Source organism: Sander vitreus, chromosome 16 (genome assembly GCF_031162955.1).
Source record: "Sander vitreus isolate 19-12246 chromosome 16, sanVit1, whole genome shotgun sequence".
NCBI classification, from domain to species: domain Eukaryota; kingdom Metazoa; phylum Chordata; class Actinopteri; order Perciformes; family Percidae; genus Sander; species Sander vitreus.
In genome coordinates this window covers 721,956-741,424 of record NC_135870.1, presented here as the reverse complement: position 1 = coordinate 741,424, position 19,469 = coordinate 721,956, and the positions used below count along the sequence as shown (strand labels likewise).

At 39.3% G+C, this 19,469-nt stretch overlaps 1 protein-coding gene across 1 annotated transcript; it reads left to right on the top strand.

Moving 5' to 3' along the window:
* Positions 1–356: 356 nt before the first annotated feature.
* On the top strand, positions 357–19,468 carry LOC144531250 (interferon-induced very large GTPase 1-like). The gene is made up of 4 exons (XM_078271287.1): positions 357–1,316; positions 4,236–4,534; positions 8,351–8,608; positions 12,941–19,468. The coding sequence occupies exons 2-4, from the start codon at positions 4,261–4,263 to the stop codon at positions 17,617–17,619; spliced, it is 5,211 nt and encodes a 1,736-aa protein (XP_078127413.1). The 5' UTR covers positions 357–1,316; positions 4,236–4,260; the 3' UTR covers positions 17,620–19,468.
* Position 19,469: the final 1 nt, after the last annotated feature.

The window sequence follows — 19,469 nt, the reverse complement described above, 5'->3', positions numbered from 1 at the left end:
GGCCTTGGCTCATTTTCTGTGAACAACATAAAAAGTAACTTATTTTCAATGACTGCACACGGTACCCCCCCCCCTACACCTAATTATTACATATGAGGTGTTCAGGGTCTACTGGACTGAGATATTTAAATGTCGGTGCTATGAAACTATGTTGTCTTTCTGCACCTGCTGTTCCCACAGAGTTACAAAATGATTACATTTCCAGCACTTTCACCTGTTCTGATTAAGTTCTAAGAAATAAGCTCCAATAATGATTTTTTTTTACCTGTTTCATAATTGATTTTCTTATTTTCTCACAAAAAATGATCATATGATCATAAATGTGATCTCACAGGGGTAAATGGCAAATATGAACCATAAATGATGTATATATCATTGGTAATTGAGCTAAAGCAAACATCTGTTAAGTATTTTTACATGAATTGTTATGGCTGTATTGATCTAAAAGCCTAATAATGTGGTGGGTCCACCAGACCGGGAACATTGGCTGTGTAACAAAAATATGAACACCACACAAGGGTTAAAGTGCACATATTATGAAAAAATATTAGTACTTACTGCGCATGTTTCTGAAAATTAAACCACATAAACCTATTCTGGTACAACCTCTAACTACAATTAAGAACCTGAAAATGAGTATAATATGAGCACTTTAAGGCTGAAGAAACCAGAGTTGTTTTTTCCTTCAATGAATTTATTGAGACCATTTGCAGTTACAACCACATACAAGTACACATACACACAACTACAAAATAAATACATAAACAAATCATATCCCAGGGAGTCTGCAAAGTCCAGCAAGGCTAATCAACAAGCAGTCCAATTCATAGCATCACTTACAGTTAGAAGAGTTCCAATATCATTCAGTCACGTGACGTCACAAGTGTTAAATATATCTGCACAGTCTTCAGAGCTTCTTCGAGTATCGTATAGAGTCCAAATATTCATTGACTTCACTCTGAACCGCAGGAAAGAAAGGTTTAGAGCCCCTGAACTTACATTTATGGATGTGATATTTAGTATATAGTATGGTGTAGAGTATAAATAAAAGATTAATAATGAAATATTTTCCTTCCTTGTCCGTCTTAAGCTCGACCACACCAAAGTAAACATCCTTAAAACAAAATCGTCCTGAGGGAGGAAAGGGTTTCTGTGTGTGGTTGAGTTACAGCCCCCCCTCCCCCCAGAGGAGAGCAGCTGAAACAGGCTGGGTCCAGGCTCTGCTGTGATTGGCTCCTGATTTCTGAGAAACTACTCTGAGAAAGAAAGCTGAGAGACAGACAGACTGAGTGAGCATGCTGCCTGCAGACAAAAAGGTAAGAATCAGTTGATTTAAAAAAGCTGACAGCCAGCAGGAAGACTTGATGTGTTCATCAGCAGAGAGGAGACAAAGAGAGTTAGTTCAAGTTAAGGTTAATGACAGACTGAAGTTGGAACAGAGACTGAAACACAGAGAGGCCTGCTGTCAGTCCACATCATGAAAACAGGATTTAAAGTCAAAATACTCTATATATATATTTCTCTGTATCGCTTACATTCTTTATTTACACATATATACTAGGGGTGGTACGGTTCACAAAATCCACGGTTTGGTTCGTATCACGGTTTTAGGGTCACGGTTTTCGGTTCTGTACGGTTCTTGTTATTTTTTCTTTTAATCTTTAACACTCCAAAAATATACTTCAGCATATGAATATGTATATAATGAATATGAATAGCTAAACTTAGCATATTGAATGCATGTTGCACAATACATGCACACAGTGGCAGTTCTATCTGTTGTTTGATTTCTGCTGTCATCACACACCAGACTATATATACGACGCTGGAGCATCCTCCAACTCTGGGCAGTCTTCCTCATCTCTCCCACCTGACATCTCTACAGTCTTCCTCATCTCTCCCACCTGACATCTCTACAGTCTTCCTCATCTCTCCCACCTGACATCTCTACAGTCTTCCTCATCTCTCCCACCTGACATCTCTACAGTCTTCCTCATCTCTCCCACCTGACATCTCTACAGTCTTCCTCATCTCTCCCACCTGACATCTCTACAGTCTTCCTCATCTCTCCCACCTGACATCTCTACAGTCTTCCTCATCTCTCCCACCTGACATCTCTACAGTCTTCCTCATCTCTCCCACTTACCATCTCTACAGTCTTCCTCAAACTCAAACTCACTGGCCTTGGCTCATTTTCTGTGAAGAACATAAAAAGTAACTTATTTTCAATGACTGCACACGGTACCCCCCCGCACCCCCTACACCTAATTATTACATATGAGGTGTTCAGGGTCTACTGGACTGAGATATTTAAATGTCTCATCTCTCCCACCTGACATCTCTACAGTCTTCCTCATCTCTCCCACTTACCATCTCTACAGTCTTCCTCATCTCTCCCACCTGACGTCTCTACAGTCTTCCTCATCTCATCTCTCCCACTTACCATCTATACAGTCTTCCTCATCTCTCCCACCTGACATCTCTACAGTCTTCCTCATCTCTCCCACCTGACATCTCTACAGTCTTCCTCATCTCTCCCACTTACCATCTCTACAGTCTTCCTCATCTCATCTCTCCCACTTACCATCTCTACAGCCTTCCTCATCTCTCCCACCTGACATCTCTACAGTCTTCCTCATCTCTCCCACCTGACATCTCTACAGTCTTCCTCATCTCTCCCACTTACCATCTCTACACGTGACGTGACCTGCAGCATGCCACACGCCACCTGAGGAGCGGTCGGCATGGCGCCTCTTAAAATCTGACGAAAATCTTTTAAACTGACCTTTGTCGATCAAAAAAACAGATTCAGCAACTGTATGGACTATTTCTCGCTTAAAATGTTTTCAGAAACACTTTTCAGTGAACTATTTTCATAAAAAATACGAGATCATATTAAGAACAAATCGGATGTTTTTTCATGAACCGTACCACCCCTAATAAAGATAAAAGTTATGTTTTTCTGACACTTTTGATCTTTTTTGACAGTTTTGACTCTTTTTTTGACACTTTTTAGGAAAATATAGGTTGGTTAAAAGAAGAAGTTTAGGCTCATGTTAATGACTTCATATCCTGCTGATAGACGTCCTGTTTTCTCTCTAAAGATCTTTGAGATGACACACTGTGACTTTAAACTCTAGTTAGATACAGAAACATGAACTTGAAGACTAAACTTCCAGCTGCTCTGCTGTGTTATGTTTGGTTGTGTTGTGTGTATATGCACAACCCATTCTCATTCCGAACTCGTAAAATAAGGATGTTTGGACAGTGGCTGATGCGACGAAAAAGGCGTCTTTCAGCATGTTTGTGTAATGCACCGGGGAGAGCAGCAGTCACATAGGATTTAGAGAGGAGTATGTAAGGGCGAATTTCTGCGTAAGGAGGTTAGTTGGGGGGGGGGGGTGGATGGGTCAAACATAGGACTTTCCACCCACGACCCTTTCCTAAACCCAACCGTCCCGTTCTACCCGCGTGTAACGGAACCGTACGCCCACCCACGACCTTTTCCTAAACCCAGCCGTCCCATAGTTCCCGCGTGTCACGGAACCGTAAGCCCACCCACGACCTTTTCCTTAACATAACTACGTCAAAAGGGACGGCAATAGTCCCGACCAAGCGCGTTTACTTAAAGCGCTAAAGGAGACTTTCAGCGTCAATAAGAACGACAAAGGCACCTGACCAAGCATCCATATTTTCCGAGATGAGTGTGAGAACATGTTGATATGCAGCGCGTTTTTGTATTTGGTTGTGTTGTGTGTATATGCAGCGCGTTTGTGTATTTGGTAGGCCTGTCACGATAACAAATTTTGCTGGACGATAAATTGTCTCAGAAATTATTGCGATAAACGATAATATTATCATTCTGAGACCATTTTCATCTAATATATTGATAATGGCATAATAATGCAGGTACACCTTTTCAAAGATCAATAAACTTTTTTTTCTAAAGAATATTTAACACTGGAACTGGAAGACATTTTTAATATCCACAATAAATGAATATGTTGTCTTCAAAAATATGACAAAAATAGGCGGGGCGTTTCTATGCCTCCACTAAAGAAAACTCTGAGACCTGCTCATATTATAGATTGATTTAATTCTTTGTTGGAGGATATTTGATCATATTTTTTATTTTATTTAAGAAGCTTCTAAAACATTTTAATTATCTGTGAATACAAACCCAAGTCTTCCCCCATGATAAGGTCACCATAATGTACAGTCTTTCTGTGTTGCAGTGAAAACTTGTCAAAGACGGAGATAATGTCTGATAAAGAGAGGATTTTGAAGATACTGGACGATTTGTCAGATGAACAATTCAAGAAGTTCAAGTGGATCCTGCAGGATCCTGAAATCCTGGTAGGATTCCAAGTCATCCCAAAGAACCAACTGGAGTACGCAGACAGGCTGGACACAGTCGATAAGATCATACAGACCTTCAGCCATCAGTCTGTAGAAGTGGTGAAGAAGGTTTTAAAGGAGATTCCTAGGAATGATCTGGTGGAGAAATTATCAAGCATCAGCCCAGGAACACAAGGTAAGATGTAGGAGAACTAACATATTAAACTGAGTGATCACACAAGTCTGCTGCATATAAGTATGTATATATACATATAGTTTATATCAAACATGTTTGTATTGTTGACTGTTTAATGTAGACTTGAAATACAAACATTTCCCAGCAACAGGAACAGCTACCTGGTAAATAGTTTCTTTGTTTGAAAAAACAGATGGGGACAATTCTGACCAGAATGAAACCTCAGCTTTAGAGGACGACTCTCTGATCAGTGGCGTAAGGTAGTTATGATATTATGACAGGCGCTAAACTAGCTACTGTATATCGTCTAGTTATATGATCAAATAGAGACTTGACATTGGACAACATTAACATACATGGGTACATACATGGTGGGCAGGGTACTGGATTCAACACTTTCTAGGCACTGACCAAAAAAAGGAGCGTTAAGGAGCCAATATCAAGTCACAGTATTGGAACCGGTACTGGTATCGAAACAAATTTTAAACAATACTCAGACTTACCCAGCAATCAAAGGTTGATTGACTGAGGCACATCTTTAATTCAGTGATCTCTCTGTTTGGAAAAGACATAGAGAAGAACATTGTCACTCTCATCACATACTCAGATGGTCTGACACCTGAAAATGTTCTACAAGCTCTCCAAGCTGCAAACATTAAGTGTGCCAGAAACGATCTGCCAGTTTATTTTATGTTTAATAACTGCCAGAGTAAAGAGAAGAAAATGAGGTCTACAGTTGCTCTAAGACAGTGTTTCTGAAATCGGGGTAAGTGTACCCCTAAGGGTACTTTGGAGTACTGCAGGGGGTACGCGAAATTTTTGCAAAAATGCTCATTTAAAAATATGTCATGCATAATTCTTAAAATAATTATACTATTATCCATCCATCCATCTCCGTCCGCTTATCCGGTATCGTGTCGCGGGGGTAGCAGCTCCAGCAGGGGACCTCAAACTTCCCTTTCCCGAGCCACATTAACCAGCTCCGACTGGGGGATCACGAGGCGTTCCCAGGCCAGGTTGGAGATATAATCCCTCCACCTAGTCCTGGGTCTTCCCCGAGGCCTCCTCTCAGCTGGACGTCCCTCCACCTAGTCCTGGTCTTCCCAGAGGCCTCCTCCCAGCTGGACGTGCCTGGAACACCTCCCTAGGGAGGCGCCCAGGGGGCATCCTTACCAGATGCCCGAACCACCTGAACTGGCTCTACTCCGAGCTCCTCACGGATGACTGTGCTTCTCACCCTATCTCTAAGGGAGACGCCAGCTACCCTCCTGAGGAAACCCATTTCGGCCGCTTGTACCCTGGATCTTGTTCTTTCGGTCATGACCCAGCCTTCATGACCTAAGGTGAGGGTAGGAACAAAAACTGACCGGTAGATTGAGAGCTTTGCCTTCTGGCTCAGCTCTCTTTTCGTCACAACGGTGCGATAAATTGAATGTAATACCGCACCCGCTGCGCCGATTCTCTGACCAATCTCCGACCAATCTCCCGCTCCATTGTCCCCTCACTCGCGAACAAGACCCCAAGGTACTTGAACTCCTTCACTTGGGGTAAGGCCTCATTCCCTACCTGGAGAAGGCACTCCATCGGTTTCCTGCTGAGAACCATGGCCTCCGATTTAGAGGTGCTGATGCTCATCCCAGCCGCTTCACACTCGGCTGCGAACCGATCCAGTGAGTGCTGAAGGTCACAGGCCGATGATGCCATCAGGACCACATCATCTGCAAAAAGCAGCAATGAGATCCCCAGCCCACCGAACTGCAACCCCTCCCCACCCCGACTACGCCTCGATATCCTGTCCATAAATACTACAAACAGGATTGGTGACAAAGCGCACAATATCTCCCAGGGGACCCAGTCATACGCCTTCTCCAGATCCACAAAGCACATGTAGACCAGTTGGGCATACTCCCTCCAGGAGCCTGGGAGCGAGAGCGAGAGTGAAGATCTGATCCGTTGTTCCATGACCAGGACGGAATCCGCATTGTTCCAATTATACTATAATAATGAATGAATTAAGTGATGGATTCTAAACATTTGAAATGTAGCATTTAAATGTTTTTGTTAAAAAAAGGTTGTTGTTCAGTGAATCTATCACTGCAGGCGCTGTATTATTCCTCTTTATATAGACTTATTTTTCTACCAATAATGTTTTGCGCTGGTCAGGGGGTACTTGGCTCAAAAAAGCAATTCAAAGGGGGTACAATATTGAAAAAAGTTTGAGAAACACTGCTCTAAGACATGCATGGGATGTGACAAAGGCTGAAATGGATCAGTTCACTGAGTTTCTGAAAGAAACTTCACCTCAGAACCTGAAAACAACTGTTGAAGTATTAAATTCCCACATCAGACTGACAGCCTGCATCAACAACCTGCAGGAGAGAATTAAGTTGATTGATCTAGAACAGGAAGAAATCAAGCAGACTCAGCAGCTTCTGAAGAAACATGAAGAAGAGATGAAGAACAATGAGAAGTTCACTGTAGAAGTTGATGAGCCCTACAAAGATAAAGAACCTATCGATGAGAGGAGGTGGTGGGCGTTGTGGTTAAATTATGGAGGAGCTGTCTGCTGTAGTGTCTGTGAGGAGAACTGTCACTATCCATGCACACTGGCCTGGTATCCAGAACACTGTGTGGTCATAAAAGATGGCCACTGCACTGTATGTACCAGGAAGTGTCCTGCATCAGATCATGTGAAAGAAAAGTGGATCTATGTTGACAAGAAAAGGAAAGTTCTATATACAGAAAAAGATATGAAAAAGAAGTATGAAAAGGGTAAAACAGACAGTGAAAAGGAAACAAGCCTTTTGGACACTCTTAAGAAGAACATGAGAAAGAAAAAGGTCAGTTGTTGGAAGAGTCCTTTCAGCATTTGGCCAATCTGGAGCAGATCGCCCTGAATGTTAATTCACTCTCCACTTATGTCCACTTGGACGTCCTGATTGAGAAGATGGATGAGAGAGGAGACACAGAGAAGAAGAAACTGGAAGAGATGAAAAGTAAAATGGATAAAGATAAAGGTATAAAAGCAGTGATGCGCTACATGTGTGGTCAACTAACAGCAGCTGGTAAAACAAAGAAGTAATGAACTAGATGAACAGAATCACTGAGAGCAGACAGCTGTGTAATCTACAGTGATGATCACATGTGTTTCATTACAGTTGTATTATGTGTGATGTTGATTAAATAAATACACAATAAAATGAAAATGTAATCACTTTTTGTATGTCAAATGTTTAATTCCTGGGAACAGCTCCCTCTATGGTGTAATAACTTTCTGTTTGTTCTTGTAGTTTCATGTTTAATCACCAAAAGCTACTTCACTGAACAGATTAGACAACAGCTCTGGTTTTAAATACAGTGAGGACCCCCCCCCCCCTGCTGCTTAATGTTGAGTCAGCAGCTCCTTCCCTCTATATCACAAACTGAAGTCAGAACGTGTTGTACACAAATAGTTTTATGCTTCTTTAGCTTTTTGTGTAAGTTTTTTGTGTTTTTTGTGCTTTACAGTCAATACTGGTCTGTAAAATATTCTGATGTTATTGTGATGTTGATAAAAGTAAACTGGTTGTAGGACAGTAAAAAGTGTTGTCTGAATGATCGTTTGACCCATAACCTAAACAAATGTTAATGTGTGTACTTCTTACATTGTGTATTCAGACTAAAGAGGTGGTATATTGTGGGCATTAGGTGATTATATATGTGGCTTTGTCTTTTACCACACCTCTTTAACTTGGCAGTCAAACAGCACTTTTAAATATAAACATGACGGAACATGATTTTTATTTTATAAGTGATACCATTATATTGTTCCTACAGAGCCCAGCCTTCCTGTCCAGATTACAGTCTATGATGTCAGCAGTGAGTCCCTGTCTCTGCGTTGGGACATCCCTGCTGGTGAAGTGGAGAGTTACATTGTGACTTGTCGCAGTGAGGGAGACATTCGGAAAGAGCTGACAATGGACAACAACCTGACTCTCAGAAACCTGAATCCAGGAGTGTGTTACTCTCTCCAGGTTTCTGCACAACTTAAGAATGAAGGAATAAGCAAGTCAACTGTAACTTCTGTCCACACAAGTAAGTAAAATAAAATCATAATTGCAATTTAAAAAAATGAAGATTGAATTTTCTAAATAAAGTCACAGCTGGTTATGCAGGGCAACATACAGTCTATGAGGGCAACAGGGATAAGGACCCAAGGGCAGACTGAGTAGGCAGAGCTAATGCAAAAAGAGATGTTGATTTAACTTATTATTATATATTTCGGAGGCTGGTATTTGTGATGCAGTTTAACTGTATTACATTATACTGAGATTCTCCCCCCCCCACTATTTAGTCTACCCTCATTGGTATAAATGTGGTGGACACATGTTCATGACAGCTGCCAAAAGAAAGAAGGAAACAAAAGAAAACCCCCAAAAGGATCATAACGTTTAGTTACCACAATTCAAATGGCCACATAAACAAACCTAACAATTTACAGTGCAGAGAGTGGCAGAAATCCTGAAGGGGTTATTTGAAGCCTCCACCTAAATATTGTTTACATTTATTATAAAAATATCAAAATATTATAAACAAAACACAAAATAATTATATCTGGTAATTATATGAATACATATATATGATGAAAAGGTAATAAAATATATGAAATAAGAACAATATGATTGTTTTGTGCGAGTGTATTTATGTATAATTTAGGAGGATGCAGATAAAAAGATTGACAAGTAAGATTTCACCTAAAAATTTGCTTTAAAGTAAGTCTTTTTTCTTCTTTAATTCACCTAGATGTATCTTATAAAGATTTTGAAAAATACTGACGTCATAAATAATGGCATAAGACATGAAACCAGTCTCTATTGTTTATGGCTATCGTCAATAAGTGTAATTCTATAAATGACACTTTTAATGCATTGTTTGAGATGTCTTTGTTATGACAACTTAACATTAACCTAGACAGCAACCTGTCATAAACATGTCATACAGTAGCAGGCCTAATTATCAAACTTAGAGAAACTGTTTAGCTTTATGTGTTAACATTACATTAAACTGTCATAAGTGGTTGTTCTTTACATTGGCTGCCAATAGACCATTATAATTGTGTCATAAATATTTTTCCTTGACCTCAAGTAAAGTGAAACCATTTGAACTTGTCAAAAAGTTGTCATAAAGGTTGATTACAATGTCAAATGGTATTATAACAACAATGAATAATTCCCTTGACCTCAAGTAAAGTGAAACCATTTGGACTTTTTACTATATCAGGATGTCATTAAAAGTTATAAGAACAGTTTGACAACATAGTCTTTATCGACGAAGTTTGATTTTCGGGATTTTTCTGGTACCGCCTGAAATTCTGCTGAATGTTCCTAATTTTCGGCTGGATGTCTGTTACCTTCCTCTTTCTTTGTGTTGGCGTTCTAACCTCTGGTGGATTTGTGAGGACTATGGTTAACTGCTCCTCAGATCTCTGCAGGGTAAATCCAGACAGCTAGCTAGACTATCTGTCCAATCTGAGTTTTCTGTTGCACGACTAAAAAACTACTTTTGAACGTACACATGTTCCACCAAAACAAGTTCCTTCCTGAGGCTATTTAGCAGAGGCACCGTGGCTCTGTCCGGAGCTTAGCACCGCCCAAGATGATTGTGATTGGTTTAAAGAAATGCCAATAAACCAGAGAATGTTGTTCTCCCATCCCAAATGCTGTGTAGATTCACCAGACCCTCCTACGCAGCGCTGTGGAGGAAGGTCTGGCAATGTGACACTAGACGTCACTGAATACAGTACTGAGGTGGTTTACGGAGTTTTGGACAGATAACAGTAGCTTTAGGCTACTTGTTGTTAAGGTAACCATTAACTGTAGTTAGCTGTCTGGATTTACCCTGCAGAGATCTGAGGAGCAGTTAACCATAGTGCTCACAAATCCACCAGAGGTTAGAACGCCAACACAAAGAAATAGGAAGGTAACAGACATCCAGCCGAAAATTAGGAACATTCAGCAGAATTTCAGGTGGTACCAGAAAAATCCCGAAAATCAAACTTCGTCGATAAAGACTATGTTGTCAAACTGTTCTTATAACTTTTAATGACATCCTGATATAGTAAAAAGTCCAAATGGTTTCACTTTACTTGAGGTCAAGGAAAAATATTTATGACACAATTATAATGGTCTAATGGCAGCCAATGTAAAGAACAACCACTTATGACAGTTTAATGTAATGTTAACACATAAAGCTAAACAGTTTCTCTAAGTTTGATAATTAGGCCTGCTACTGTATGACATGTTTATGACAGGTTGCTGTCTAGGTTAATGTCAAGTTGTCATAACAAAGACATCTCAAACAATGCATTAAAAGTGTCATTTATAGAATTACACTTATTGACGATAGCCATAAACAATAGAGACTGGTTTCATGTCTTATGCCATTATTTATGACGTCAGTATTTTTCAAAATGTTTTTGTTGCTCTTTATAAGATACATCTAGGTGAATTAAAGAAGAAAAAAGACTTACTTTAAAGCAAATTTTTAGGTGAAATCTTACTTGTCAATCTTTTTTATCTGCATCCTCCTAAATTATACATAAATACACTCGCACAAAACAATCATATTGTTCTTATTTCATATATTTTATTACCTTTTCATCATATATATGTATTCATATAATTACCAGATATAATTATTTTGTGTTTTTTTATAATATTTTTATAATAAATGTAAACAATATTTAGGTGGAGGCTTCAAATAACCCCTTCAGGATTTCTGCCACTCTCTGCACTGTAAATTGTTAGGTTTGTTTATTTGGCCATTTGAATTGTGGTAACTAAACGTTATGATCCTTTTGGGGGTTTTCTTTTGTCACACTGTTGAATTGTATAGTGACATTCTGGCAGCTGTCATGAACATGTGTCCACCACATTTATACCAATGAGGGTAGACTAAATATTGGGGGGGGGAATCTCAGTATAATGTAATACAGTTAAACTGCATCACAAATACCAGCCTCCGAAATATATAATAATAAGTTGTATCAACAGCTCTTTTTGCATTAGCCCTGGGCTCAGCTAATTGGAAAGCTTTACAGCTAACCGAGTTAACTAGCTAACAACAGCTAACTACAGTTAATGGTTACCTTAACAACAAGTAGCCTAAAGCTAACGTTCAAGTTAAAGCACTTTATTGTCATTGCGTAGCACAACGAGATTACTTTGTGACAACCCAAGGGTGCACTAAAAAGTGATAAAATGGATGTTCTGTAGTACTGGAACAATTAAATAAATATATATATTAATATATAAACATACTATAAAATAACATAGATAATAAAATAAGCTAAAAGTTAAGTAATAAAATGTATAAATACCATTTATATATGAATAAAAGCTAACCTTATATAAATAGGAGCTAACCATGAGTGCACAAGTTGTGTTATAGCAATGTTATCTGTCCAAAACTCTGTAAATCCCCTCGGTACTGTATGCACTGTTGTCAAACTGGTCTTGTAACTTTTATGACATTTTTTCTTGACACAATTATAATGGTCTCATGACAGCCAATGTAAAATCCAACCACTTATGACAGTTCAATGTAATGTTAAAACATATAGCAACAACAGTTTGATAAATAGGCCTGCTATGAGATATTTAGGTTGACATTAACCCAGTTGTCATAACAGAGATTGCTGTATTGCTTAACGTCAAGTTGTCATAACACAAACATCTCAAACAATGCAAACGTAGCATTTAAAGTGTCAATTTATCAAAGGACACTTACTGACAACAGCCACAAACATTCATAAAGACTCCTTCATGTTTATGACGTGTCATATCATGGTTATGACCATGTCATGTCAGTATTATGCAAACTCCTTCAAATAAAGTGTTACCCAAAATGTTTCAGGAAGAGCATTATTTGTTGACAGCAGTAGGAACAGTACTCGCCCAAATTGTAATCCAATATGAAAGATAAATTAGAATCTAATGAAATCTGAATCAACACCACTGAAAACAACATAACATTGTGAAGGTTGGTAGATTGCAAGGCTGATGTATTAGACTAAATTTGTTTAAGGTGTACCTAATACACTGTCAACGGAGTATATGTTAAAATTAAGGGTAACACTTTACTTGAAGGTATCTACATAAGAGTAACATGACACTGTCATGAACACATGACACTGTCATGACACATGAACCCTAACTCTAACCTTAACTTGTGACAAAAATGAATGACACGAAGAGTTATGTCATCAACGTTTATGACTTGTTTATAATGTTTATGAGACGTTCATGACAGTGTCATGCCACTCTTATGTAGATACCTTCAAGTAAAGTGTAAACAAATTAAGTTTGATTGATGCTATGGAATATTGAAATAAGCAGTGATGGGATTATTTAATTTTCATGTCTACAGAGACACACCTAGAAGGCCTATTGGAGGATCTGGGGTTGGAGCAGCACTACAAAGAGAAGCTATCCCTGAGCACAATACTTCAGATTGATGAGAAGACCATTACTGATGAACCTGCTAAGTGTAATTCAGATCTTCCATGGTATTTTCTGAAGAAACTGATGATGGTTAATGTGACAGCTAGGAATGTGAAATGTGCATCAGTATGTGAGTCCAACTATGATGATCCATCAGGGAATATAGAGTTAGAGCTTGATAATCTGATCAACAGTCTACATTCAGGTGACATGCTAAATCCCCTTGACATGATCACTGCTCTCTTTCTGTGTTCTGATGGTTTTGTACGGCAGGAAATGGCCCTCAAAATGTCCATGTGTCAGTTTTCTGTGCCTCTGTTTCTTCCTAATTGTGACACAAATCAGTGCACACTCATGCTTTGGGCCATGAGAGATATTGTTAAAAAGTACAGACCTCAGTCTCTTTTACAATCCAAGGGCTTTATTGAACAAAGAATTGTTCTCTCTGAACTTCCGATGATATCTTTTGTCAGACTGGGTGAAAGCTCAATGTCCAAGTCAGAGACCCTCAATAAGCTTCTGAGCAATTCCCAGCAATACCATGATATCTTTGTTCATCATGATATGGAGTGTGGGGACAGTCCAAGGAAAATATCCAATGGACTGGCTGAAATAACTTGGTACCTTCCATGTGGGAACAAAAACATGGATGTTTTCAGTGAGCCAGTAGCTGTAGCTAACCTTCGTGGGGACATTGCTTTGTTTGAAAAACAATTTTCTTTTTTGTGTCAGACATCTGCAGCAGTTTTTGTGTTCTTTGACACTTTGGACTCTGAATGTAAGCTACTTACCAACCAACACCAAAATGCACAGATTTTCATGGTGGTTAACCAGCAACGGAAGCATTTCAATTTGAATGCTCTAAAGAAGTTAGCAACCAAGTTGGGCTTAACCATCGGCAACATCCTTTTGAAGGCTGAGCACATGAATGATGCAGACTTTGTCAAAATCCTGCAGAAGAAAGTCAGCAGTGTTGTTGAGAACTCAAAGATGAAGATGGGAATGGAGCAGATGGCTGACATCGCCCATGAACTGGGAATCTGTGTTGATGAAGACTCTCCAGAGTGCCAGGCTGCAAAGAAAAATGCAGATGGGATCACTGCAGAAATTCAAAATATCCTTAAATACAAAGAAGCTCAGCTACCCTTGCAAGGCCAAATTTGGAAGGAACTGACTTGCTTAGAGAAGGAAGAATTCCGGCTTCGAAAAGTTGGATCTGCGGACATAGAAAAATACAAAAGTGGTCTTCAGGAACAGAAAACAAAACTTAGGGGAAAACAGAACTCTTATGACATGTCAAATGCAATGACATGTTTCATCAACGCAATATCAAGCCCAGGGATAGAGAGGAGCTATTTCCTGAAATGGATGCGAATGAACCTCGATAATGTGTCCCGAGAAAAACTGTCTGGTCTCAGGGAGCAGTACAAAGAAAAATGCAGAAGTTCTGAGAACAAAGAGGAGATCAAAGACATTGACAGACAACTTTCCAACAGCTCACTGGGGACTGAACACTTCTTCCGTGAAATGGGTCAGATCTATGAAGCTTCACTTTCCCTTCCAGAAACAGACCAATCACGTCAACAATTACAGCATCTGCCCAAACTTTGTGCAGAATTGTTACTTGATGGATTTCCTCTTGAGCTTGTAGATGGAGATGCATCCAACATACCTCTCCGATGGGTGAGTGACGTTCTCTCTCAGCTCAATGACTTGGTGCCTCCAGAGAGCAAGATACTGGTAGTCACAGTCCTTGGAGTTCAGAGCACAGGAAAGTCCACTCTCCTCAACACCATGTTTGGAGTGCAGTTTGCAGTCAGCAGTGGCCGATGCACTCGAGGTGCCTTTATGTTGCTCATCAGAATCAATGAAGTTGTTAAAAAAGAACTCAACTGTGACTTTATGGTGATCATTGACACTGAGGGCTTGAAGTCACCAGAGCTTTCACAACTGGACAACAGCTATGAGCACGACAATGAGCTTGCAACACTTGTTGTGGGGCTGAGTGATATCACCATCATCAACATTGCAATGGAGAATTCAACAGAAATGAAGGACATCCTACAAATAGTTGTGCATGCCTTCCTCAGAATGAAAGAGGTTGGCAAAAGGCCCAAATGTCAGTTTGTTCACCAGAATGTGTCAGATGTTTCAGCCCATGAGAAGAACTCACGAGACAGGAAACTGCTCTTGCAACAGTTAAATGAGATGACCCAGGCAGCAGCCAAAATGGAAAAGAAAGAGGAGAACAAGAGCTTCACTGATGTGATGGAGTACAGTCCAGACACTGGGAACTGGTACATTCCTGGACTGTGGAATGGAAACCCACCAATGGCACCAGTCAATGCAGGGTACAGCGAAGCTGCATATGAGCTGAAGAAGAACATAATCCAAATTTTGGGAAGTGGTGAGTCATCTGCTAATAATATCTTGGAGTTTATAGAGTGGATGAAAAGCCTCTGGAATGCAGTAAAGCATGAAAACTTCATCTTCAGCTTCAGAAACAGCCTGGTGGCTGATGCATACATGAAACTGTGCACAGAATTCAACAAATGGGAATGGGAATTCAAAAAAGAAATGTACACATGGGTGACAAAATCTGAAACAAGAATTTCCAACTACGGTACAGTTGCTGTGAAATCTGAGGCATCTGACATGAGCGAACTTCTCACACGTTTGAAAAGTGAAGCTTGCACAGTGCTGTCTGAATGGGAGACAAAACTCCTTGACAATCTGACACAGTACTTCAAGACTGATTGTCATGTCTATCTAGTTGAACAATACAGAGAGGACTTTGCAAACAGTGCAAAGAGCCTTAGACGAGAAATGGAGCGCTCTGTACTTAATCAGCTCACAGCAGCATCTGACATCAGACAGGGAATGACAAAACTTGATAGAATCAAGGAGAACCACAGAAAAGATTTAGAGGGGAGAGTAAGTGGACTGATTGAACAATGTCGGAAGAAAAAAGTCCAGATGACAGACAAGGAGCTTGACAAAGAATTTGATAAGATGTGGAATCAAATGGTAAATGAACTACCCTTTCCTAAAAAAAAGGCCACATATGTCATCACAAGTGTGTCCTACCACCTGAGAGAAAATCTAGTACGTAAGGGGAGTCATGTTTGTGAATTATTAAGTGAAAAAAACCTGAAAGATTGTGGACTGAAGCCCTTTACATACACAGCGGCAGGATTTAGCAAGCAGGTTAAACACACATTCAGCAAGATGTTCAACATTACAGATCACGTAATGGCTTTGCAAAACATAGCTGATCATATCTTAATGGACTGCACACAGTTTGTGACTGAAAAATTGAAAAAAAAGAACAATTACCATGAGACTTACATCCAGGAGATCCTACACATGACTGATGAGAGGCTGCAAAACCATCAGGATGTTAAGATAGAGACCGAGTTTGAAGTTTCTCTGAAACAGCACATCTGTGGATTTGCAGCAAGAGAGTTTCAGAAAATGCATGAAGATTTCATACAAATGAATGATCCCAACATATGTCTAAACCAAAACAAAGAAAAGTTTCGAGCTGATTTTAAAGATGTGTTCCATGACCGAGACCAGTGCCAGAAGAAGGCAGAAGAATTCACAAACCTCTGCTTAAAGCCTGCAGTCGAAGACTTTGTCAACCGTTCCTTGGGTCCTGATATCATTGGTGAAATGTTGACAAGCCAGCAGTTCAGCACACGCATGTTCTTCCAGTATTCAGTTTTACTGGATTTGCTGTCAAAGGATGACTTTGAAAACTATCAGAGCTATATTTGCTCATATGAGGAGTATGTGAAGAAATGGACACTCGATCAAATAGTGGAACGCTTCTCAAATCAGTCTACGTTGTTTAAGTTTGAGGATCAACATCTCCAGTCAAGTGTCAGAAGCATAGAAAATACCATCAACAAAGCTAAAACAGAAAAGAGTGGCGACTTGAAGACATTCGTTAAAAATGTCTGTCAGGAACTTGGTGATAAACTGGTCATTTCCCAGGATGCTTTTGGTGCTTTCATGATCCTGAACAAGGCAGACCAGGAACAGTTTGCTCACTGGCTCACAGAGTGTGTGAAGGACATGGCGAATGCTCTTGGAGAAAAGTTTAAACACAATAAAATCCAAATGAAACTAGAACAACTTCATGTGAATCCTCAGGATGAGCTTTTCACCAAACTGATTGGATGTGGTAATCAGTGTCCGTTCTGCCAAGCGCCTTGTGAGGCAGGAGGAATATCCCACACTGAGCACTGGACTTCACTTCATCGGCCAGAGGGTCTGGGTAGATTCAGGTGGGATAACACAAAAAAACTTGTCACTGACGTATGCTCTTCCCTTGTGATCAGTGACAACCGTTTTTGCTGCAATCCTACAACTGGTGAATACCACCCTTACAAGAGTTACACAGAGGTTTTCCCAGACTGGAGAATCGCTCCAGATTCAAGTCTTCAGGCATCAGACTACTGGAAATATGTACTGGCAAAGTTCAACAAGCAATTTGCTGAAGCATATAATGCAGAGCCTGCTGATATTCCGCTAATGTGGGAAGAGCTCACTCATGACCAAGCAGAAGCAAGCATCAAAGAGTCATTTAACATCAAGTAAGAGACTTCATGCTTTGAGATTACAGAGGTGCACGTCCTCCTCACATGGATATGTAGATCTTCTGAAAAGACTGGAGATATTATCAGTACACAGTGATTTTACCACTAAGGCTTACAAGAGGAAAATATAACAAAATCACTGCAATCAGTGCTCACCTTTAGCTGAGATCACATTTAACATGTTTAATAAACGATAATCTGCTTTAACTCTGTTTATGTTGATGAGGACACCGTGAATACTTTATTGATACTTGAGTCAATGTACATGTTAGGTGCATTTCGTATGTTTCTAACATGCACAGCACATTGTTTCTAGTTTGATTAAATCAGACTTTGAATTTATGTTTTTGTGGGACAGATGAATGCCATTATATTGTCACTGAAAAGATGTGCACAGTTAATCAAATTATGTGATCTGTTATTTAGTGTTTCTGTTAAACAGTTATATTTTTTTAATCACCACTCAGTCTTTATGTGGTATTGTCAAAATAGGCCGGACAGTTTGTTTTTTATTATTATCTGATTAAGTATGGTATGTGATTGTTGCCTCCGCAATTTATTCGTTTTTGTTTCTGTGAAGTATCTGATGCAAAATATTCATTTTCAATGTATCAAAAGATCATTCAGTCTAAATGCCAACATGTAGGTTTGACATGTTTTTCTTTCCTTCTCTTCTTTCTAATATAGTATAATATGCAATTTTGTTGCTCAAAATTTTGAAGTATCTGGTTCCAAATATTAAAATTTTTAGTATATGTTCTATCTCTTTTATTCTGAATTTAGAATGTTTGTTTTTTTGTTCTGCAACGTATCAGATGTCACATATTTACAAATGTAATCACCTTTGATATGTTAAATGTGTAATTCCTGGAAACAGCTCCCTCTATGGTGTAATAACTGTTTCTGTTTGTTCTTGTAGTTTCATGTTTAATCACCAAAAGTTATTTCACTGAACAGATTAGACAACAGCTCTGGTTTTAAATACAGTGAGGACGCGCCCCCCCACCCCCCTGCTGTTTAATGTTGAGTACAGCAGCTTCCTCCCTCTATATCACAAACTGAAGTCAGATCACAAATACATTTATCATTCTTAAGTTTTCTTTGTGTAAGTTTAATGTTTTAATGCTTTTCTAACGTGCTGTTCAGTTGATAAAAGGCTGTGATGTATTCTGATGTTAATGTGATGTTGACAGAAGTAAACTGGTGGTGGGACCATAACTCATCACTGACATCAATACATATTCATATAAAGCTGTTAAACATAATGTTTCCTCATCTTGTTAATCAGTTTGTTCAGATGATGTTACAGAACTGAACTCAGACACAAATATTCTGCTCAACTTTCACACTTCAGCCTTCAATCTAATGGACTTTCATTTGATGTATATTATAATCAATACATGTGATTATATATTATATACCCTTGTGTCTTCATGTGTATTCATGCCTAATGACTAGATATAATATTTCAGAAGACCCTGGCCATGTGGAAACATGTTGATCATTTCATGTTGTACTTTTATTTTTTTTATTTTTGAGTGATTCTATGTATTTACAATATATATATTGGGACCAGAGGGTAGTCTGAGTGGTGACTGGTAGCTGGAGAGGTACCAGTCATCCTCCTGGAAACTACCTAACTGCTCGCTGTGCTGTGCATGTTAATCCATATCGATGCATGTCTATATGTTTCTCTTTGTGTGGAAATGAAGCAAAATAACAACAATGTAAAAAAGAAATCACCCAGGGGACTTATAACTTCCTCATTATATTCTGTTGTTCCTCATGAAATCACACCCTGAATGATGCAGTTTTCTGTCAAATATTAATAAAATGTCTGCTTGAAATGAG

Coding starts and splice junctions, on each gene's coding strand:
- LOC144531250 (XM_078271287.1), top strand. CDS start 4,261: ATGTCTGATAAAGAGAGGATTTTGAAGATACTGGACGATTTGTCAGAT. Junction 4,535..8,350: donor CATCAGCCCAGGAACACAAG/GTAAGATGTAGG, acceptor TTGTTCCTACAG/AGCCCAGCCTTCCTGTCCAG. Junction 8,609..12,940: donor TGTAACTTCTGTCCACACAA/GTAAGTAAAATA, acceptor TCATGTCTACAG/AGACACACCTAGAAGGCCTA.